The sequence below is a fragment of the Carcharhinus amblyrhynchos genome, chromosome 10, assembly GCF_965287045.1.
Source record: "Carcharhinus amblyrhynchos chromosome 10, sCarAmb.v2.hapA, whole genome shotgun sequence".
In the NCBI taxonomy this organism is placed as follows: Eukaryota; Metazoa; Chordata; class Chondrichthyes; order Carcharhiniformes; family Carcharhinidae; genus Carcharhinus; species Carcharhinus amblyrhynchos.
The window spans coordinates 50,207,501-50,231,888 of record NC_137333.1 but is presented as its reverse complement, the minus strand read 5'-3'; the positions used below and the strand labels follow the sequence as shown (position 1 = coordinate 50,231,888).

General features: G+C 41.7%; 1 protein-coding gene across 1 annotated transcript in view; it reads right to left on the bottom strand.

Moving 5' to 3' along the window:
* Nucleotides 1-24,388, bottom strand: part of nox4 (NADPH oxidase 4) — a 147,220-nt gene that overhangs the window by 40,467 nt on the left and 82,365 nt on the right. Inside the window, exons 10-12 of the mRNA XM_080197018.1 lie at nt 23,173-23,337; nt 17,206-17,268; nt 5,735-5,795 (exon numbers count right to left, since the gene is read on the bottom strand). Coding sequence (XP_080053144.1) covers nt 5,735-5,795; nt 17,206-17,268; nt 23,173-23,337 — 289 coding nt within the window. The remainder of the gene's footprint in view (nt 1-5,734; nt 5,796-17,205; nt 17,269-23,172; nt 23,338-24,388) is intronic.

Here is a 24,388-nt window from a genome sequence, read left to right as displayed (position 1 = left end):
AGTCGCTGGACATGGATTCCCATTGAGGGGTACTACAGGTCTGTAAAATAATTACCCAGAATACAGAAGTGCTTATAATTCCTCCAACTTTTTCTGAGTGCACAATGACAGCCAATTTTGGATCTTCCCAGTGCAGGGCCCACGGGAAGTTTACATAAAATATACTGTAAAATATGTAACATGATGGCTGAAGTGAAAATGGTAAGAATTGAACCACAGAACCAAGAAATCGCTTGGTGTGGGCAGTGAGAGAGGAAAGCACTGAAGATATCTCTGAGAAAGTTTTTCACTGTAACCTGCTAAGGATACCCATTAATTCACGAATGTCAAAAATGTGAACTTGCCCCTTGCTCCAGGATAACTAGAGAATAAAAAGCCACTTGGACCCCTTACTGCCTGGTATGAAACTCCAACATACGTATTAATGAATTGAATATAGAATTGTGGTGGCTAAGGATAAGCAAAGGCGAGAAATGTGAAAGTGAATAGAAAAGATATGAAGACAGTTGAATGTCAACTCAAGAACTTGGCACAGTATTTGAAGGGATGGTACTTCAGAGAACTATATCATGTGGAACTCCACCATCAAATCATCATTTGACACTCACTTTCCGCATGCAGTTTGAATTGAATCAACCAGATAAAGTCAACCAGTACATGTTAAAATGGGTTTCCTGGGGTGTGCCACAACGCTAAGTGAAATGTACTGCTTCTTTCAAATTGCTCCCAATAACCATCAATCCTTGTTACAATCATGCATCACATGCTCATAATATTCCTGTCCATGGAAGTAAGTGGCAGGTGGGAATTGGGGGACGGGGGGGTGTTGTTGTTGTTGTTGTTCTGGAGGGTGGATGGTGGTACATGTACAGGCTGACAAGTGTACAAGTGGAAACAAGCCAAGATTTTCAAATAAACAAGTATGCATTATTAAATTGCTAATACTTATTACAGGAACCCATTTTAAGACAGACCTGTGTATATATACACACCACATTACTCAATCACAGGGCATCTCAAAACACTTTATAACCATGTGAAATATAAGAATCATTGTAATGTAGGAAATTCAGCAGCTAATTTTCACACGGCAAACAAAACAAAGTAATAATGACCAGATAATATATTTTTTGTGATGCTGACTGAGGAGTATGTATTGATAAGTACACGAGATACAGCGTCTTCAAAATATGCCACTTGAAAGGGTAGACAGGACCTCAGTTTATCATCTCATTTGAAAGAGGCACCTCTGATACTACTATCCAAAGTATCAGCTTAGATTATTGAACAAAAGTCCTGGAGTGAAACTTGAACTTACAAGTTCTAACTCAGGGTGCTACTAACTGAGCCATAGCCACATCAAATTACATAGAAGTTTCAACAAAGACACAAGCCACATGGCCCAACATGTTTGAGGCAGTAATAAAAACAGAAAAGGTTGGAAGCACTCTGAAGTGTGCATAATACTAAGTGAAATCTGCTGCTCCTTGATAACATGGTCCCAGCAACCATCCATTGTTAGAATCATGCATCCCATGCTCATAAATTTTCCCATCCATAGGAGTATCCTATAACCGTGGAGATTCTAAATTAATATTTCTCATCAGTATTTACTGTTGAGAAAGGCATGGATGTTAGGCAACTTGGGGAAATAAGTAGTGATGTCTGGAGGGGTACACATATTACAGGGAAGGAGGTGCTTTAAGTCGTAAAGCGCATCAAGGTAGACAAATCTCAGGGACCTGATGAAGTCTATCCCAGGACATTGTGGAAGGCTAGGAAGGAAATTGCAAGTACCCTAGCAGAGATACTTGAATCATCAACAGCCACAGGCAAGGTGCCTGAAAATTGGAGGATGCAAATGTTGTGCCTTTGTTCAAAAAGGACTGCAGGGAAAAGCCTGGGAACTCCAGGCCAATGAGCCTAACGTCTGTAGTGGGTAAGTTGTTAGAAGGTATTCTGAGAGACAGGCATTTAGAGAGGCAATCTCTGATTAGGTACAGTCAGCATCGTTTTGTAAGTGGAAAATCATGTCCCACAACTTTGATTGAGTTTTTTGAAAGGGTAACCAAGATGTTAGAGAAGGGCAGTGCAGTTGACATTATCTACATCGATTTTAGCAAGGACTTTGACAAGGTACCACATGGTAAGCTGTTCCTTATGGTTAAATCTTACGGGAACCAGAGTGAGGTAACCGAATGGTTACAAAAATTGGCTTGACGGCAGAATCCAGAGAGAGGATGGTTGTAGAGGGTTGTTTTTCAAACTAAAGGTCTGTGACCAGCAGTGTGCCTTTGAGATCGGTGCAGGGTCCACTGTTATTTGCCACTTATATTAATGATTTGTCAAGAATTTAGGAGATATAGTTAATAAATTTGCACATGACACCAAGATTGGTGGCATAGTGGACAGTGAAGAAGGTTATCTAGGATTGCAAAGGGATCTTTATCAATTGGGCCAGTGGGCTGATGAATGGCAAATGAAGTTTAAAATCATAGAATTCTTTCAGTGCAGAAGGAGGCCATTTGGCCCATCAAGCCTGCAACAACAACAAGCCCATCCAGGCCCTATCCCCATAACCCGTTAGTCCCCCTCATACTGAAGGGTAATTTAGCATGGCCAATCCACCTAACGTGCACATCTTTGGAGTGTGGGGGAAACCCTACATAGTCATGAGGAAAACATATAGACTCTACACAGATAGTGACCCAAGCTGGGAATCAAACGTGGGAAACTCTGGTGCTGTGAGGCAGCAGTACTAACCATTGTGCCACCCTTTTAAATTAGATAAATGCAAGGTGATGCATTTTGGTAAATTAAACCAGGACAGGACTTACTCAGTTGATGGTAGGGCATTGGGGACTGTTACAGAACAAAGAGATCTAGGGGTACAGGTTCATAGCTCTCTGGAAACTCTTCCCACATCCAACTTAATTCCACAATAGTAGGATGAAATGAAGTCAGCCAACGCCTCTGCCCAAATCATTGGGTTTGACCATTGTCTTCAGCAGGACTGGTTCAATAAAAAAGATGCTGAACTATGGAACAAAAAGTAGCAGCATTGCCTGACAGAACAACCCAAGGTCACAACTCAAGCAGCATTCCAACAACTCAAAGCTGATACCCAAAGACAAATCCAGAATATGAAGGACATGTGCTGAGAGGAGAAAGCTCGAGAGATCCAACAATATGCTGAACTTCATGACATGTGAAGCTTTTTTTAAAGCCAATAGGGCCAATTATTATCAGCTGAGATCAATTGGAAAATCCCCTTCACTCACAGGATGGTGTTTCTCTTCTTAAGAATGGCAATATCATCTGTCAATACTGGAAAGAATGGTATCAAATACTCTTCAACCATGAATCCACTGTGACAGCTGATACCGTCCAGGATATCTCTCAGTAACCTGTGGTAGAATCACAGAGAGCTACAACATCTAATCAAATGGATGAGACAACAAACCCTGCGGCCCCAATTGCTACTGAGGTCTTTAAAACTGGTGGGCTTTTGCACACATCAAAATTCCTTGCACTCATCCTACGGATTTGACACAGAAAAGAACTCCTCTCCACTCCACATCATCCCAACCACTGACTTCAGGAGTGCAACAATTGTATTTATTTTCAAGGAGGGCAATTCATGCTGTGGAAACTACCAAGGTATTTCCTTTTTATCCACTGCGACGAAAATCATAACACAAATTCTCCTGAATCACCTATTTCCTGTGGCTGGTGAAATCTTCCCAGAGACATATTGGGACATTAGACATTCTGAATGAACCTCTGGCATGGTCTTTGTTGCCAGATAAATCCAAGGAAAATACCAAGAATAACACCAAAACTCTTAATTGCATCCATCAACTTGACCAATGCAATTGATTCAGTAAATCCTGAGGTTCTGAGAATTGTGCTGCAAAGACTTGTTGCATAATAAACTTCGTCACAATCCTGCAATTGGTTCATCTGGAAATGACTGCAACCATCTTGAGTCGGATGTCTTCAAAATCCTGGATCAAAAAATGTTACTTGATCTCCCTCCATACTGCTTACAATCTATCTCTGATCTCAGTATTAAAAACTACCTAGATGAGAAATTCTTTAACCTCAGTGGCCTCCATGTAAAAAATGAAACTAACCATCATACACATTTATCATCTCCAGAGTGTGCATGACTGCAGTACCATTGCCCACTCTGCGTTAGATTTGCAAGCCATTCTTGCTCTCTTCAATTCGGCAGGCAAGAAACTTAATCCGTCCTTGAGTGTTGCCAAAACAAAACACATCTGGTCAAATATTCTACCTGCCGTATATATTGAAGGAGACTCTGGAATCTACAGGCATCTCGCAAACCTTGGCATCCAACTCTCTCAAAAGGACATTATTGACAAGGAGATCCAACACTGGATCAGCTGCACCAACTCAACCTTCTACAAACTACAGCAGTGAATATTTGACAATAAAGACCTCTGCAAGTCAACAGAGGTCTTAGTGTACAGATTAGTTGTCATCACACATCCTATAAGGCAATGTGATTGACCTAGACAGTGTATAGACGACAATTAAGAGTGCCAGAGAACTCCCATTAGCAATGCCTCTGTTGCACCCTCCGATTTCAATTGAAGGACCAACAAACAAATGTTCTTCTTGAAGCCAGTCCCACAAACATTCAGACAAAACTCTGACAAAGTTAATTTTGATGGACTTGATACTTGTGTCTGGATTGCTGAAAAATGTCTTCCCACCAAGTCCTATTCTCTCAACTGGCCAACATTCCACAGGAGGACAAATAAACTCCTGAACCTTTTCTTCAAGTGCATCAACATTGATATTAATGACAGGGATTAGCTCACTACCAATCATTCAACAACTTGTTCATCAAGCTGCATCACACTTCTGATACATTGTTCTCCAAGTATTCTTATATGAACATTACAGCAAGCAAGTTTCACCTCAGCCCAGCCTATTTTCTCAAGGGCAATTAGGAATGGGCAATAAGTGCTAGTCTAGCCAGCAATGACCAAATTCTGTGAAAGAAAACATTCAAAAATTTCCTGCATTTCACTAAAAGAAAAAAATAGCCTGCATGTGAATTTAAGGCTCGAGGACTTTGGCTGGCATCACCTTAACTGTTGCCAGACAAAGACAATTTGATGAGGGAAAGGGAATGGTCTGGGGCATTGGCTTCAGGAGGATTGTGGCTTGGGGATATTTTTGAGGAGGGGATGGGAGTGATCTAGAGGATAGGTTTAAGGAAGGGAGTAGTCTAGGGGCTAGTTTCAGCAGGGGAGTATTCTGGGGGGTATAGATGGGTATAGATAGAGTGAATGCAAGCAGGCTTTTTCCACTGAGGCTAGGGGAGAAAAAAAAACAGAGGGCATGGGCTAAGGGTGAAAGGAGAAAAGTTTAAAGGGAATTTTGGGGGGGGCTTCTTCACGCAGAGAGTGGTGGGAGTGTGGAATGAGCTGCCAGATAATGTGGTAAATGCGGGGTCACTTTTAACATTTAAGAAAAACTTGGACAGGTTCATGGATGAGAGGGGTGTGGAGGGATGTGGTTCAAGTGCAGGTCAGTGGGACCAGGCAAAAAAATGGTTCAGCACAGACAAGTAGGGCCAAAAGGCCTGTTTCTGAGCTGTAATTTTCTATGGGTACATTTGAGGAAGTGGTCTGAATGATGATATGATTAAGCATAAATATTTCCATATTCTAATTCAGCTGTAACATTTTAGACTTACCTGTCCAATCTCCCAGAACACGGATATGGATGCCAAATGTTCCTCGATTTTCTGTAGGATTCTAGGAAATAAACCAATTATAAATGATTGAGCAATGAAACATCTGCTTTAAGTTTTGCAGTACTAGTTGTAAACCATGCAAGTTAATCACTGAATGAAATTTAGAAAATTACATTGGTAAATTTTAAATGCCAGCAGGATGTCGAAAATTGACTTTAAATGTTCCTGAGCTTTGTTGAAGGAAATAGCCCGACACTGATTCCTGCTTTTGAGCCCTATGCAGAAAACTGTATACATGGGCACTGACTGGGGACAGAGTCAGCCACAGCCATGATACCCCACTCATGATTTTTGCCTCCCATATGAATAACTATTTGGGTCAGTCTGTCAGTTCCCAAGGAGCAGTAGGATAGGAGGAGAAAAAAATAGTAATGGAAAGAGAAATTCCCATAAATCCCTTACGAGGAAGGAATGAGATACCAAGACAAGCCTGGAAACCCAATGTGCCACACCATCAATAAATGGACATTAAATTCACAAACTCTGGGATATTAAGCAAAGTTGGCATGACTGCATGATCTGGTTTTTTAAGAATAGCCATCCAGAAGCTATGTTTTATCAGAGTACAAAGGAAGTGAAAAAGTAGATTTGCCAGGAGCAAATGCTTACACAAATTTATCATGAACGGCAGTTACAGCAAATAAAGCAAATCTCAGTTAGATTCACTCCATTTAGTTACCAATCTTCCAGTTCATTCTGCGTTTTCTGTAAGTAATCAGATAATGCAAACCAATGGCACAAGAACTCAAAACCTAGTAGGAAGAAATGAATGGATTCCAGAGAATAATTTATCTCAGTTGACATACCCCTAACAAAGAAAGCACAGCTCACTTGTCAACAGTTAACACACATAATGGAGCTGATACAACTCACACTTCCATCACCGTGGGCAATGTTCCCCCAGTTAATGGCAGTAACAACTCAAATATTCCAGTAGTTTTGTTTTTAATGAACTTCAGGTGCACCAGGTCACTTACAATGGGATTATCATGATGAGCCCAGATTTTTTCACTCTACTTATATTTCCCACACGTGTGCTATAAATCAGAGCCAGTGCTTCACCCAGGAATAATTAGTCAAATATGGTTAACTTGGGAAAGGAATAACTAGTAGATTTACATTGTTTTCAACTTGCAATCTGTATAAATTCATTCAATAAATCAATTCTGAAATTTCACATGTACTGCTGCAAAATTAGGAACTATATTTTCCTCCATACATCCATACTTCCAGATGTCTGACAGAGTACTGCATCATTATTTACTTTGCTAATTGATAGTCAAAAGAACACTTTACACAATATCATAGTCAGACCAAATTCCCTTCAAAACCTTTAGATAGACGTACATAAAGGGAAACAAAAGATTTGGCTTGCAAAGATATAAGATTGCTGCAAAAGTGTATATGAGGTACCTTACCTTAATTGAAAAAAATGGAGCAGTTTGCCAAATAGACTTTAATTAAAATGCTTATTGAAAAGTGAGTTAAATTCTCCATTCGGTTTCTGATTTATGAAATAATTTGTGATATTCTCAGAAGCAAACTGGTGTGTTTCCCAGCACTTAGTAATTGATTTAACCATTAAAGCCATCTGCAAACATTCCAAAGAAAATGAATTTGCAGAAAACAAGATTCTGGGACAAAGACCAGAAACTCCCAAGGGCTGTTGAGTTAGTGTGTTAAGGAAATCTGAAAATACATGCAGCTCTTTAACTGTGCTGTTCATTGAAAAGCCATGACACAGATGTCAATTCTTTTCCACTCAAGCCATTACACAGCTGGAGTTTGTTACACTAATTTAAGGTTCAAGTTGATTCTCCAGTTGACAAATTACTTAAATGGTTAAAAAATAGCACTGCAAAATTAAACCCTACCGCTGGGATTTTATGATCTCGCTTGGGCGAGGCTCGTAAAATCCCGCCCGAGGCCAAAGAAGAATTTTGTTCTGCGATCCTCACCCGCCGCGGTAAAATTCCGGCCTATAGCTCCGTAGCCCAGGAAAAATAGCTGCAATTGTACAGCATGCCAGTTTGTGTGTTCTCTAACTTCAGCACAATCAAAATTGCGACCACATTTGAGCTAATACTCCTTCGCATTGCATTCTTAATCATAAATGAAAGATCCTTCATTACAAGAAAAAGCTTGAGTATTATTCCCTCTGAGCTTTTATTGAGAAAAAGGAATAAATTACAGCTAATTTTATTCACACATAAAAAGCAAAAAAAGACTTGTATTTATATAGTGTGTTCATGACCATAGGATGTCCCAAACATTTTACAGTCAATTAAGTACTTTTGAAATATAGGGCTAATTTTATGTTCGGGTGCAGAGGCACATTTCGGTGCACGAATGACCACATTTAGGCCTGGATTGTTGTGGAGTCAGGGAGGCTCCACAGTGTATCCAAAATGGCGGATGGATTCCTGATCCCGAAGTCTATATATAGCAAAAAGCATTAACCCAAAATCACCGGTGATATTGCGGTGGTATATGACTCTCAAATGTGTGAAAGCCAAATTCAGCAGGGACACTGGAGCTCAGTGCTGAGTTCAAACAGACCTTACTCACTCCAGTCTGACTAGAACCTGCGTCATAGAGCTGACTCTGGTGTGAAAAGAAACACACATGGGCTGGAGTGCGCAGTTTGTGTGCCATGAAAGTCCGCAGGTCAGGTAGAATCAGTCACTGTTGTAATGTAGGAAACACAGCAGTCAAAAAGCTCCCATATGTAGCAATGTGATAAAGACCAGATTACCCATTTTGGTGATGCTGTTTAAGGGATAAATATTAGCAAGGACACCAGGGATTGTATCCTTGCTCTTCTTCAAAATAGTCCCATGGAGTCTTTTATACCCCCATAGAAGACAGACAGGGGTTCAGTTTTATGGTACCTCCAACAGTGCTGTACTCCTGGAGAGCAATTTGAATCCAGAACTCAGAGGCAACAGTGTAACCAACTGAGCCATGCCTGACAAAAAAATAAGCTCCCAATAAACAGCAAAAGGAGAGACCTTTACAGTAATTGTTTTCCTCTGTTCCTGAAATAAAATAACCCTACAGTGACGATTCAACGACATTAAGACCATATGGTCCTGATCATATCCTAACCAGAAAGTATCGAAAGATAAGATGTGGGAAAAAAGTTCTCTTGATTGAAACTCTTGTTGTGCTGACAGAGATCCATTAAATCCCATGCTGACATTGTAAAATAGGCCTTGGAGACTGTGGGAAGGAAAACATACAGATAATAGGGAAAACTATGCTCTTTGTTTAGAGGTGCATGCTGACATGCACATTAGCCCCACACCCCGCTGATTCTTTACATATGGTTGTGATTGCCGGGAGGCTGCATGGCACTACAAAATAATAAATTACTTTCTGCCAATCTCTGATCAGCTCCCATATCAGAATATTTGTTTACGTGTGCCCTTATCCTCCCCCACTTGTTTTCAGGCTGTGGCTAAAAACATGGAAGAAATCAGACAACTTAATCAGTGGAGCAGATTTATTTCTTATTTAAGCAGAAGTTCCTTTCAGGCATTTTCAATCTACAATAATTGGTTATTGGTGCTCTCGTGTACTGTCAGAAATGTTAAAATGCTGAGACAAACAGTGAAACTTTCCAATATTTTTTCTAAGTATGGGTCTCAGTGAGAAATCCAGAGAGAATCCTGCTGGTGAGAAATATTCAGTCTCTTCTAGAAAAATATGTTTATTTCACATAGTTCACACCACGCCTGTGGCAGCCGGCCTCTGAATCACTCACCCTACTGCAACTTAATCTTGGCAATCAGTGGAGCGCTCCTTTTAAATGCTCCACCTCTACACGTTCCAAGTCCAATCAAGGGGATGGCTGCCAGAAAGACTGCACCACGTTTTACCAAGGGAGCCTTCAGCAAACTTCTGGATGGGGTCAGGGAAAGGCAGGAAACCCTCGACCCACAATCAGTCAGACGTCCAGCCAGCAAAGTGACCAATCCCACCTGGGACGGTGTGGCCATGATAGGGAGTGCCAGCTTACTCCATAAGAGGACGAGGCTGCAGTGTCAGAAGAAGGTGAATGATCTACTTCGTGCAGCCAGGGTAAGTCTGCCTCCTCGTGTCCTCCGCAGCATCCCTTAATGCAGCCCTCACACTGGTGCGATGTTATGCTGGGGCACAATTAATGCTCGTAGGAGAGGGGTGGGGGGAGGGGGAGGGGCGCGTTAATTATAATGAATTATGAGTGGGAGCTTAGTTATGTAATCGGCGAGTGGCATGAAAAGTCACAAAACGGGATCTCGTTCGCAAGAATTGTGTTTCATGAAATCCTAGAGTCCCTGCAGTACAGAAGGAAGCCATTCAGCCCATCAAGCCTGCACCAACAGCAACCCCCCTCAGACCCTAGCCCCATTACTACACGCATTTACCCTGCTAATCCCCCTGATATCAAGGGTCATTTTAGCATGGCCAATCAACCTAACCCGCACACCTTCGGACTATAGAAGGAAATCAGAGCACTTGGAGGAAACACACGCAAGCATGAGGAGAACATGCAAACTCCACACAGACAGTGAAATAAGGCTGGAATTGAACACGGGTTCCTAGCGCTGAGAGGCTTCAATGCTAACCACTGTGCCACTGTACCATTTCCTTACTCTTGTGGGATTCTGCACCCATGTCGCTGTACTCACTGATAGCTAACACGGAATCAAAATTCCATCCAGTGATGTCATTAACTTTATTTACAAATTTCTAAACTAGACATTCATTTACACTAAACAAATAGTAAACCACAAAACCAAATGTCTCAAAAGGATTCAAGGTTAAATTGAGGATTTGGCACATCTGGATGCATGCTGACAATTTGCCATCAATCTGTTTAAGAAGCTGAAGAACTTAGTACATGAATGAAACATTTGTGGCCGTTACTTTCTAAAAACAACTCTGACACCTGGGTCCAATTTGAATTCAGCACAGCTGAGTGGGTTTTGAAGGGATAAAATCTCAGCCTTTGATTCACTATAATGACCAAACGGTGGGTGTGATGCAAAAAGGGGAACTTGGACAGAAAGTTTCTTCTGTTACTTGTAGGAAACTCAACAATGCATATATATTTGCGAGGAAATCACCTTGACCTAGTTATGAACCATAAGCTTTTAAGTAAAAGTCCTGCAATGGCATATGCTGAGAAAAGTAAGTATCAATTAAAAAAAACCTATTTACAGCAGCTTTACTGAAGGACTTTTTTTGGCTTTGAAGATAAAATTCAAAGCCAAAGAAATCAAAAGAAATAGGAGCAGGCCATTCAGCCCAAGAAGCCTGCTCCACTATTCAACAAGATCATGACTAATCTGATGGTGGCTCCACTTTCCTACCTGCCCCCACAATGCTCAACTCCCCTCCCTTTCCAATCAAAGATCACTTTAATTCAGCCTTGAATATAAAACCCAACTACCCTCCACTGCTCGCTGGGGAAGAGAATTTCAAACGATAACAAATCTCTAAGAGAAAAAAATTCCTCCTCATCTAGGTGGCACAGTGGCACAGTGGTTAGCACTGTGCTTCACAGCGTCAGAGGCCTGGGTTGGACTCCCGGCATGGGTTACTGTCTGTGTGAAGTTTGCACATTCTCCCTGTGTCTCCGTGGGTTTCATTCTGGTGCTCCAGTTTCCTCCCACACTCCAAAGACATGCAGGTTAGGTGGATTGGCCATGCTAAATTGCCCCTTAGAGTCAGGTGGACTAGCTAGGGTAAATGATGGGGTTATGGGGATATGGCCTGGGTGGGATTGTTGCTGGTGCTGACTCAATGGACCAAATGGTCTCCTCCTGCACTGTAGTTTAAATCTCCATTTTATTGAGAAAGGTCCTTTTATTCAAACGTTCCCCCCTGCCCCGCCACAGTTCCAGATGAACTGGAGGAAGTATCCTCTCATCCTAACATAATCATTCATAGTTTTCTACATATCTGGAATATGCAATTTATTCCACACATCCAGCCTAACATGCAAAGTAGTATTACTTTTCTGCGAGCCCAAGTAGTTTAGTAGCTGCAGTCAAGCTCTTGGCTACAAATTCCTCTGCTTCCAGCTGTTGCACTCTGATGCAAATAATTGCTGCTGTACAGGGCACCAACTGTCCAATCCACTATAGCATCAGTATCACAGAATAAATATTCACACCCTGCACAGCTGACACAAAATATGCTATGTTTATATCACAGAAGTAATTGAAGTAGAAACAGCTCTCCAGTCTGCTGAGGCTGCACCATCTTCTCTGTCTGCACTCCAGGCCACATTCCTCAGCACAGGTGGCAGACAACTGCAATGTGCTAGTTTGCACATGCACACGGTTCTGCCTCATTGCAAAGTTGCCCACTGAATTTTTGCTAGGGATTAGGGCAGTTTCATACAAACCAGTAATGAAAAACTATGCAGAGCCAGTATGAGTAAATTGTCTATTCTGCACACTCAACTGGCACCGACAGTACAATCATTTACATTTATAGACACTGCATTGCATCCTCCAAAGGAAAAGTTAAACACCATCTCTGAATTAGTCTGACAGGTACAGTTATATGCAATAAAACTCAAAATGCAGAAACACGGTAACAAAGAAATGTGTATTTTTAAAGCTCCAGTCATATCTCTTCACATTTACAAATACTTCTTTCCCTCATGGTAGCCTGTGGTATTCTTCATCAATATACCTTCCTCTTGATTTCAAATTCTCCCAAAACCCGACTCACACTCATTCTAAGATATAGTTTCCATCAGCAGATTCTATTACTATTTAAGACCCCGTGTTGTGCTAGGGTCGGACTTTTCCTGTCCCCATTCAGACAGGAACTGAGGAAGGACAGCAAATAAAATCATGAAAAGGTGCAGCCAGAGCTCTCACATCTGGGCTGTATTTTACATGCTCCCAAAAGGGCAGACCTTCAGGTGGGACAAGTGGCCAGCCCACCATTTTTCCACTGACCCTTGAGCTCACCCTCATAATACACTGAAATCAGCAGTCCGCTTGCCATATGTAAATAACTAAGGGTAATTTAGGCTTATTATTAAGCCTGATGACCTGAATGGAAATCTGCCCATGTCATAACATGGTTGGCAGAGGAGTTGGGTGGGAATGGGTAGGTGATATAGAAATGTCTACATAAACAAAGGCAGGAAGAAAGCAGGGGTACCTCAGGTGTGTGTCCAACAACGGCACCACCACCCCTCCCCACTGCCAAATCCCCCGCCCTCCCCACACCAAAGACATTGCTTTCCCTTTCTTCTGTGCCACTTTTTTCTGTGCCTCACAAATCCCTGCCTCCCTCCTCCCTCTCCAGGCTCTGGGATCCCTCACTGACTTAGACCTCTGGGAACTACCTTCTCGGGGCAGCCATGTTCCTCTATGGCCAGCTTCCTGTAGTCTTGGCACTGCTCATTACTGAGTTCCTGTGATGCCAGGTGTTATGGAGATGGCAGCTCCCAAGGAGAGGACTTTGTCCTGAGCGAGGAGTTCCACTGTTCATGAATTTAGCCAGTGTGACATGGCTGCAGGACAGACTGCCAGGGGGAGAGTTGGCTTCTGGATGACCTTATTTTTGGAGGCCTAGGCCAGGGGGCTTTGAGTAGTGCATTCAGCACTTCCCCAACTAAAACCCAGCCCTCTGTCTTTTCCCATGGGTGGGAGAATGGAGTGGGCCCTGAACAATCTCCCTCCAAACTCAATTACATGTTGAGCCTAGCTCCAGAAAGTTGTGATTTTCAGTCAGGCAGTCAAGTTGAGCAGGCGTGGTTGGGTTTTGCAGCAGCTCGATGAAGGGGAGAACTATGAGACAAAAGCAGAAGGAATTTTAGAAGTAAAATGACGTTTTGTACCAGCGTTTTTGAAACACAAGGCCATCCAGGAAATGGGAGATGGTAAATCAGACACCTGTCTCTAATGCAGTTAAAAGCAAGGAGGTAACACTGCGCTGGAGCACACAAATGTTTTTGTCCATACTCACATTCGTCACAAATCAGGGCACAAGAGTGACATTTCTCTCATTATGTTGGTTTGCCTTGAAGGTTTGTGAATAAATTCAGAACTCTCATTCCCTCATGCTAATGTTCTTTTTGACAGCTGTGGGTTTGTGACTAATGGCTGAAGGTAGAGATAGGATATCAAAAGTTGAGGGAGTGTTGGAGAAATTGTGTAAACTTGTGAATACATGGAGAAGGATTGCATATTAGGGCTTCAGGGCTCACTCATTGCAACTACGAGATGGAGGGTCAGAATTCAAGAAACCTGTTATATAGCTATGGCTAGAAGATCTACAGGAACCACTGGTATATCAAGGCGGCTCTGGTTTCACCCATTTTCCTGCACAATCCGCGTATTGTGTGATATCTTTAATATCTAGAAATAGATTGATCTCTTGAACATACTCAATGACAGTCTCCACAGCCCTTATGATAGAGTCAACACATTTTAAGAGTCAGAAACACCCGAAACCTTGTCAATACCTAGGTAAATGCAGCAAGATTTAAGAATTGAACAAAACATTCTCTTCACTGCAAAGCTTTCCTCGTGTTAGAACTTTCAGTAGAGTGAAAATAAATTATTGTAGATCTAGGCTAAAAATTACTAATCTTAATGTTCAATATATTTGCCTAATAAGCTGCTGAATACTAACATTAGATATAAACTCCACTATTCTCTTCAAAATCAAAACAAAAATGTATCCCATATACAAGCCCCACCTACCCCAACCATAACACTGATCCACGTTGATTAGTTAGGATTGGTCTACAGGCGCAGAAACCTCAGACTTGCTGCTTCAGAATGACTGTGCTGTGATTGTGATGTTGAGCTGTGTGGAGTTCGCACATAAGGCTGGGGATGAGGTGGGGGAAGGGTAGGGTGCGGGTAAGAAGTTCTTTCAGAGAATTGGTAGACTAAGTAGACCAGATGGCTCCCTTCTGCACTGTGGAGATTCTATAGTTCTTTAGAGCTTCAGATGCTTTTGAAGATATCCCAGAACAAAGGATATGAAAATTGCCACTGAATCCTTCTGCTATTTACACTGTGGGATCTTACAGTCCCACCCACATGCACTCCGCCATAGGATTCCCTCCAGTGTGGGGTGCATTCAACAGAACACCCCATTGACAATGGCAGGCTCACAGAATGCCACCAGCAGTGAGCTGTATGCTGCCTACCTCCAACATGAAACATGCAGAGGAAGAGGAAAATCACACCCTGTATTTCTCCATCACTACATTTCTCAGGTACTCACAGGATTCAAAATGGCTACACAAATACAGCTGCTGAGTGAACAGCCTCACATGATGTCTGCTGATAAATAAAATTTTTTTTTACTAATTGATGTGTTCCAAACACATTGGAATACATTGAATGAGTCATTATCCAAGGACAATTGTCAGTCAAAGCCTTCCTAAACCACTCTTTTTTAAATCTTGTTAACCAATGTGTACATCAGCTAATGGGTGTTAACTTTTTAAGGTCTGTGACCTTTGTGAACTGTGAAATGTCAGCCCTCTCCATAGATACTGCCAGACCTGCTGAGTACTTGCAGCATTTTCTGTTCTATTTCAGATTTCTAGCATTTACATGGGATTTAGCTTTTGTGCAGCAGCTTATCTGTTTATTTTTACTCTCTCCAGTTTCTGGCAAAAGGTAGCAGGGATCAACTTTAACCCCTTGCATACTGTGACTGGCAAGAAAGCACAAGGGAAAAAATGATGCACTTTTTAATCAAACACATTTCTTAAATCAACATCAGGCATAATAAAAGTGCTGTACTTTGGTAAAGCATCGACCTACTCTTGGGTAATCCCATGCAGAATTTCTGATCTGCAGTGACAAGAGACACAGGATGGAATTTTACCTGCTCGCCCATCGATGGGCGGAGCGAGCTGGTAAATCGCACGAGAGCCAAGGAATCAAGTTCACACCCAATTTCTCAACACTCACAATTTTACAATAGTCTGGCGCAGTCAACCTCTCACCGGAAAAGGGTGAGAGGCTGAACACTTTGGTTAGTGATCCTGGCATTGAATCGCCTAGGCTAACTTGCCTTTATGGTCTCGCCAGGAGAGGTTCTCTCCAGTGAGGAGGGCACCTGCTGCCCATGAATGGGGGACAGCCATGTTGGCCTCACAGGTGGAACCGGAGACCATTGAGGTTCCCCAGGGAGACCGAGAGCAAAAAGGGTGCCCCTTGGGCAGCGATAGCCTGGCAGTGCCACCTTGACACAGCCAGCCTGGCACCTGGTAATGCCCACTGGGCACCTTGGAACTGTCCAGGCAGTGCCAGGGAGCAGGGCCTATAGGGGACAAAAGCTGAAGGAGTAGCCTGACTGCTCTTGGGGAGAGGGGAGGGAGATCTGATCGGATCAGCGGGGGAGGGGGTCCTAATGGGTCTGGGCAGTGAGAGGTGTGGGAGGGCATCTTGGACAGTGTGTGGTTTGCGATTGGCTGCAGGGCCCTGTGACTGCGGGGGGCGGGGGGGTGCAGTTTGTGAGGCTGCCTGCAGTAGCAAGGGTCTGATAATTCTCTGTCTGTCAGACTGCTGCTGTTGAAACGACGCATATGCAACTTCAGAGGTCTACACATCTGCAATAGCGTCTACACATCTGCAATAGCTCCGCCCACAGGCTTGTGCGCTATTCCGACTCACTGATATTTTTACAGGCAGAGCACGTATGGGGTGCTTCAGAATAGATCGAAAAGTCGGGTCTGAAATACTCCCAGTTAAGTCCGCCCAGCACTTAAAATTAGAATAGTAAAATAGGGCCCTTAGAATCAATCTTGTAAAATTCTGCCTATAATTTCTGGAAGGTTTCCCTCATCTTCTGCTAGACTTTTAGTCGAAGACCTGCAGAAATATTCGTTTATACCTTTTCTCCAAGGTTTGTGCAAGAGTTATAGCAGAAGTTTTCCAGTTTAAAGCTTGTCGACTTCCAATGCCTTTTTTACAATATATAAAAATGTTTCCAGGCACCAATTAGCCTTTTTTCTATATGGCAAATCTTTCAAAATCAATATTTAAGCATTTTTATATTTTTCGCTGTGAATGGTATCAAAACATAATATTTATTTATTAACAAAGAGACCCATGATTTAATTTACAGGCTCCAAAAATGTTTCAAGTCAGCAGAATTTGTTTTAAATTTAATCTTAGCCCAGCCGTCCAGCATCCCTGGAACTAACACCATTTTTTGAGAGCCAAGCACTGATTTAATTCAGAACCTTCTCAATATTGCTGCTACGTTTTCACCACAGGCATACAATTTGTAACCAAGCTACTATAGCTCTTAATTTTCAGAAAAACAAACATATTGGCAGGGTCTGCAAGTGATCTGAATCTTTAGCTTTTCAAAAGCATGAATCTGCTTTTTGCTTTGAAAAAAAAAACAAGAACGCTTGGACTTACTGTTGTAAGAGTGAAGGGGTGGCTCTCAAATGCTGATACACTCGGACAGTGCAGAACAATGTACTAAAGGAGATGTAAGGAGAGAGAGAGAAAATAATTAGTGAAAAACTGATTTGCATAATAATTCCATCCACCCATCTTGATTCCATAACCCTTCATATCCTTGCCTAATAAAAACCATTGTGTTCTAGAATAATTAGACTCAATTTTGTTTTTAATGCTGTGCTCTGCAGCAAATTCGACTGATGCATGCAATCTTACCTGCCGTTCACACCATGCTCTCTCTGCAGCGAGGTTAGAGAATTTGGCACCCAGCCAAATCTCCATTCACTGCAGTGGGTTGGGAAAATCCCGCCAGCGTGAACGGTGGTAAGATTCCAGCCATGATGTATTTACCACCATCATTTCCGTCGATCATGTCTTTGTCCAGATGGTTCTAGTTTCAGAAATTTGAGTTTCAATATTTTTGCAATTATAACCTACTGAAAAGATTTCACTTCGTGAGAAATTATGAAACTAAAACTAAATGACCTCATGTCACATTCAACTGGCTGTTGTTTGAAGTTTCTTCCATCTTGTAAGTTTGCTTCAGCTTATCTCAATATCCTTTCTGTATTTCATCCTATAACTTTCATTCTTTTTCTCCCTATGTCTTTAGCAAGTTCCATATTTCTTTCTGATTTCCATGCACTTATGTATAGATACTTGGCACGTGTCACTCTTTCTCACACATTTTCCTATTTCTGCAAAACTCACCTTCACATTTTTATACCCCATCTATCTCAACCTCTCCCTAGGTGTTTCACAAAATTTTATCTTACCTCACAAATAATTAATAACTAGAAAATTGAAAATGTGACAAACCAGGCCTCTACACATGACTCTTCAACCCACACTTCCATTATAAGTATGTCATTTTTCCCTCACATCCCACAGAGGTGTGTAACCAAATTCTGGCTTTGATGATGGCAGACATGATTTTGTTTCTGACATCTTAAGCTTATTTATTAGTGTCACAAGTAGGCTTACATTAACACTGCACTGAAGTTCTCGTGAAAATCTCCTAGTCGCCACACTCTGGCGCATGTTCAGGTACACTGAAGGAGAATTTAGCATGGCTAATGCACCTAACCACGTCTTTCGGAATGTGGGAGGAAACCCATGCAGACTCCATACAGACAGTGACCCAAACCAGAAATCAAACCCAGGTCCCTGAAGCTGTGAGGCAGTGCTGGCCACTGTGCCACCTCCCCCATATTGTTCATATGATATAAAAAGAAGAGGTGTGGACAATACAGCCTCTTGAACCCGGCTCTGCCATTCAATAAGATAATGGCTGATCTTCAATTTGAACTCCACTTTTCTGTCCAAACCCATTGGGTTCTCTTGGAATTCAAAAAATTTATCAACTTCAGCCTTAAATATATTCGGCAACTTATCATCCACAGTCCTCTGGAGTTGAGAATAACCTGAATGAAGAAATTTTTCATCTTAATCCTAAGTGGCAAACCTCTCATCTTGATACCATGCTCATTAATTCGAAATTCTCCAGACAGAAGAAAGTCTCTCAGCAACTACCCTGTCAGACTTACACAGAAACTTATGTGGTTCAATGACATCATCTCTCCTCCATCTAAACTCCTGAGAGTAATGGATTACTCAACTCAATGTTTCCTCATATGACAACTCTCTTATCCTAGGATTTAATGTAGTGAACCCCCTCAAAGTAAAAATTATTCTTCCTTTGGTACAGAGACAGAAACTGTACATTAGATATGATCAACCAAAGCCCTTTGCAATTCCAATCTCATTGCAGCAAAGGCCAACGCATCATTTGCTTCCTAATTGTTTTCTGTACATATTAACTTTGTGTTTCTCATACAAAGACATCCAAATCCTTCTCGGCACCAACAATGCTGCACCCCAACATTTAATTGCCACCATAATTGCAGTTCTCTATCTACTCTGATCAGAAACCCAATGCTCACACAGATTTTTCATTGCCCCGACTGCAGTTTCACCGAGCTCAAATGATAGCTGGACCTCTGAGCTTCAATCTCCCCAGCTGCACTAAGCAATTATTGCTCCTGGGCTTTTCTGAGATCCAACCATAGCGAGCTAACCCAGCTATTCAGCTGCAGAGAACCAGGGCCCTTCTGCTGTGTCTGAACTGAAAAATTGTCCTGTTAAATCTTACAACTCAAGGGCAATTAGCAATGGGCAATAAAAATCCTGAGCTATTAATTGATGCCCGCATCTCATTAAAGAATTTAAAAAATAGATCAGCCCCTGTTGTGAGGTGGGATCACCTCAGGGCACTGACTTACAAAAACACAGACAAAAATACAAAAATACAAATTCCGTGGGAAAAACTTTTATCATTGTGAAGATTTCTTTACAATGGCTTTACAATTTTCTAAAACAAGTATTCATCATCAAAATCTTTTAGCAAATAACTAATTAGATATTGTACAGATAACCTTTTCATTTTTCACAATTACGCATATGATACTTAAAAGTTATAACTATCAATGACTGGGCTGCCCATGTCTCTCAAAATATTAATTTATTGTTTTGTTTTGAGAGGCCCAGCTATCATGTGACCTCAGTGGAGGCAGTTGGGGCAGTAGAAAACCTGTGTGAGCATTGGGGTTCTGATCAGAGTAGATTGAGAGCTCCTTACACACAACACATCTAATCCTCTCTAACCTGATTCAATCCAAGAGTATCGAGGGAAAAACCACCCTGACTATCGAGTTTCATCCATCATTCTACTAGGTTCTGAGGGAACATGGTGCAACTGTATCACTGCCATTGTTTTAATGCCTGTTTCCTTTAGTGGTGCTGTTTTTCTGAAAACTCCTTAAGCGTCTTTATTACTGCCAACTTTTTACTGTTCGGCTTCCAACAATTTGCTTTCATATGCCCTGTTGCACTCAATTAAAGCATACTAGTTTCTTTACATCACCTGTGCCCTCTATATTATCTTTGTTAATTGGAACTGATTCTGCCTTCTCCATGAAGCTGGAATTTTTTATATTCCTCTAGTTTTCCTGCATGCTTACAAATGGAGATCTACTGACCCTGCGTGAAATGTCATACCCATCTGCCAGAACTACAGTTTCCTTTGTTTTAGTAACCTACAGTCTTCCAGATAGGACCTGATCGCTACTGGAACCCTGCTTCAAAATCCTTCCCTTTACATTACCTGCCTCACATTCTCAAAACTCTGTTCAAGTTTCACTGCTGAAAACCACCGGTCTCACATTCTTGCCTTCTCCTTGGCTAATTTTAATAGCATTTTGTTAGATCTTTTCTTTAAATTCTCAGATTTCTGGGACAAGTTCTGAGCATTAAAAGTTAACTGTCTCATAATTTGATCTTCCAAAAAAGACTAGAATGAACGTTCATTGCTTTCCTCACTAAGATGTTTTGCAATAGAGTCCATGCATCCTTTCACAACTCTAGCTTTATAGCCACTTCTTCAAAAAAGGTAAAATACCTCAACTTTGTCTGGTGCCCAACTTCACTGAAACAAAGATTTTAATTCTATCAAATCTAATTTAACTAAATTATATCTATTGTTGATTAGTAAGGGGATCGGGGGTTATGGCGAAAAGGCAGGAGAATGGGGATGAAAAAGTATCAGCCATGGTTGAATGGTAAAGCAGCCTCAATGGGCCAAGTGACCTAATTCTGCTCCTATGACTTATAGTCTTAAAACTCGGAGTGGGATTTGATTCATCATCTGAACTATTAGTCTCTCTTTCACCTTGTAACCTAAGCTTTTCCTTGACCAGTCCATATTGTCTGACTTCTTTCTTTTTCAGAAACTCGCCTTGTCTCTTTTCTCCCTTGCTAATTTCTCTCTCTGGAGTCCAAGTTCAAGCCATTGCATTTCTCTTTCCCTGTCTCTCTTTCAAGTTCCAGTTTTTGCTTCTCTCTTATCTCAAGCTGCTGCATCTTTTTCTTTCTTTTTTCTCTATTGCAAACTGTTTTATCTGCAACTGAATGCCAGCCAATTCAAGCCACATTCTACCACAGCTGGCTTTTCTTCTTCCAATTCCATTTGCTTACTATTATCTCAATTACTTCTGCTTTTTTAGCTCCTGCTTTTAATTCTAACTCCAGTTTTTCTACTAATAACAGGTTATTGTTGCAAATCGCTCAGGGATAAAGTTTCCTCTCAACAAAAAAGCCAGAACAAATGACAAAGCCATGCTGCTTTTCAATAAGCACAATTAAATTCATCAAGAGACCCCGTTAGTTGAAACTTCAACAATTCCAGCACCTATATCTTCTGTATTTGAAATCCCTGACAAGCCAATGTGTTGAAAACCCGGATGAGCCCTCAGTTTTGCTATGATCCCAGACCAGAACCCCCAAATTCTGTTACAGTCCAATTTGAGACCCCAAATTTTTGTTATAATCTAGTTAAATACAATAGGTGGCATTATCTTGCCCCCACCCCGGCCCTGCACAGTGTGTTTCTCAGTGGCAGGAGGCAACCCACCATTTGCCAGATCTTCTGGTCCTGCCACTGTCATTGGGGATTCCCATTCACTCAACCCCCCCGCCCCCACACACACTGCCAGGAAGCCCATGATGGGGATATATCGTCAGCAGAACCAGAAGATCCCACTGCTGTGAACAGCTGAAGATCTCATTCAACATGTTTTGTTTTAAAGGCAATATTACTCAGTAGGAAAATTAAGCTACAAGATTCCATGGTTTTAATCAAACAAAATAACACATACTTCACAAAAGTCAGCAAATCAAACAGTCAACACTATCTTATAATTTAGCATCCAGAACGAGCATGAGATAAACATAAATTAACAAACTGTGGTCAAACACACCAGGAACTGCACAGTAAATGGCTGGCAAGATAGGTTCCCCCAAATTTCTTAGCAACTCACCCAGACGTCAGTGATCATGATGAGTCACAAAATTCTTTAAAACTCTGTCTTCTTCCAGAGGGATTTCAGCTTTTCCCTTTCAAAAACCTAACCACTGGTTTCCCCTCCAAAGCCACTCCCACTCAGGTTGCCCCAACAATGGCTCACATCTTTGTCACTCAATCTCTGCTGAGACTTCCTTCCACTAAATTCATAAAGCTGTACTCAGCATCTAGATACTGGCATAATTCCAGCTCCCTGGCTACTCTGAGCAGGACCCCATTGCTCACGGACTTTGCCGCAACTACCAGCTTCACTGAGCTGACACTGTCTCGAGGCTTCACTGAACCCCAATGTCCTCAGCTGCACTAGCAATTACTGTTCCTGGATCTCTCTGCAGGGAGCTAACTTCAGAACATCAGCTACATGCTGCTGGAAACCTTCTGTTCCCTCTCCAATTCCATACTGTTCAGTCTTACAACAGAACCAGCCCCATGGTCTGAGGTAGAGTCTAATCATCAATCTTGGGACATTCTCCAGTCAACCAAAATTCATCCCCACACAGGTACTAAATTACAAAAACAGAAAATGCCAAAAATATCGATTCGTTCACAGTGTTTTAGGGATCAAAAGGAGCTTTAGCTTTCCATATTATTTATTGTTTATTTCAATGTCGTTTCTTGACAAGCCAAAATTATATATTTATTATTAAAACAGAACATGATAAAGCTCTAACTCAGGAGAGAAAGGGGGGCATGTAATCAAAGAGCTCAGACTCACGTGCCAACACAATTTGGCGTGTTGCAATATATTCTTCTGTGAAAGACTGATACCTTTTAGTAATTATAACCTTTAATATTTCAGTAAGCCAGCAAATCTTTCCCCAGTCTAATAATGGTAAGTATATAATTACGATGTGGAGATTCCAGCATTGGACTGGAGTAAACTAAACACAGTAAGAAGTCTCATAACACCAGGTTAAAGTTCAACAGGTTGGACTTTAACCTGGTGTTGTGAGACTTCTTACTAAGTATACAATAACGCAGACTGACTTCTCATTTCAACTTACCTGACCGGGCCTTGCTCTGAAATTTTCTTTCAGCATTCGTATTTCGATCACATCACACGGATGAGAATTCACTGAGACAATGGTGACTGGTTTGGTGCTCCGAATGTACCTGTACAGCCTTTCTGCGCAATATAGACAGAGGGGCCCAGACACCCAAAGCCATGTCTTAAAAGGAAAGAAACAAATTCCAGTTAGAAAGTGACAATTCTGAATAGAAACTACATTTACGTCAAACTGGTGATGTGTATTATTGTTTAAACTGTTGTTCATGAAGGAAAGTTATTGAATAATTAAGTCACATTGGAAGATTATTCCCCCCGCCACCCCCACTACCCTTTATTTTTAGCGCATGCGTATCTAGACTGCAAATTCTATGCCCATTTTGCAATGGATTTGGGAAAAATTTGAACCATGTTGAAGACTGGATACTCAGTGGTGTTGGCACAAAATCCCATGAGTCAAAAAGCGAGAACCTTGGCAGCGAGACCTCATCTTGTGATATCACATCAGTGAAGTACACAAATTTTTTTATATAACGGGAGCCGGGCAAAGGGAATCTGCCAGGGGCGCACAAGTAATTACAACCCTGAGTGTGGGGGAAGAGGGACATAACCAGGCAGTACCCTGGCACAGCCCCGGGAGCAGCATGCTTGGGAGGGGGCTTCATCGTTTTGTTTTATTAAAGTTCAGGGCACCCATTTTAAAGGGCTGCTCAATCTGGGGATTCTGCATGTTTATTTCAGCCCCCACCCTGCCAGCATGACTGCCAAGTGTGGGCCACTCCACCGTTTGCTTTGCTCCAAGTGTTGGATTATCCGGTGAGGAATGTAGCCAGCAAACTGCACAGCAGTTTCTTCACCTCAGCCATCACTTGATGCAAAAGTGATCAAATTCTGCCCACAAAGTAAAACTGAAGTGTCCAAAAATCCATTTGTTTATTTTTCAATTGCTTGCTTCCACAGAGAACAAGGAGGTCACTTCTTGGACTACTGTCATTCTGGAAAAGAAGAATGAATCAATTGTATAATTGTCCTGATAAAACAATTTCTCCAGCTTGCTGTTACAATCTGCAGCAACCCCCTTCCCTCCCAGTTCCCTCCTTGCCATCACTTTGCTTTCCCCAGGGATCCCACAATGAATTCAGGTGAAGGATCATTGAACAAATTACTGGCAACACCTACTGCTCATCATAGCTCACCAGCAGCTCTGAGGTGGG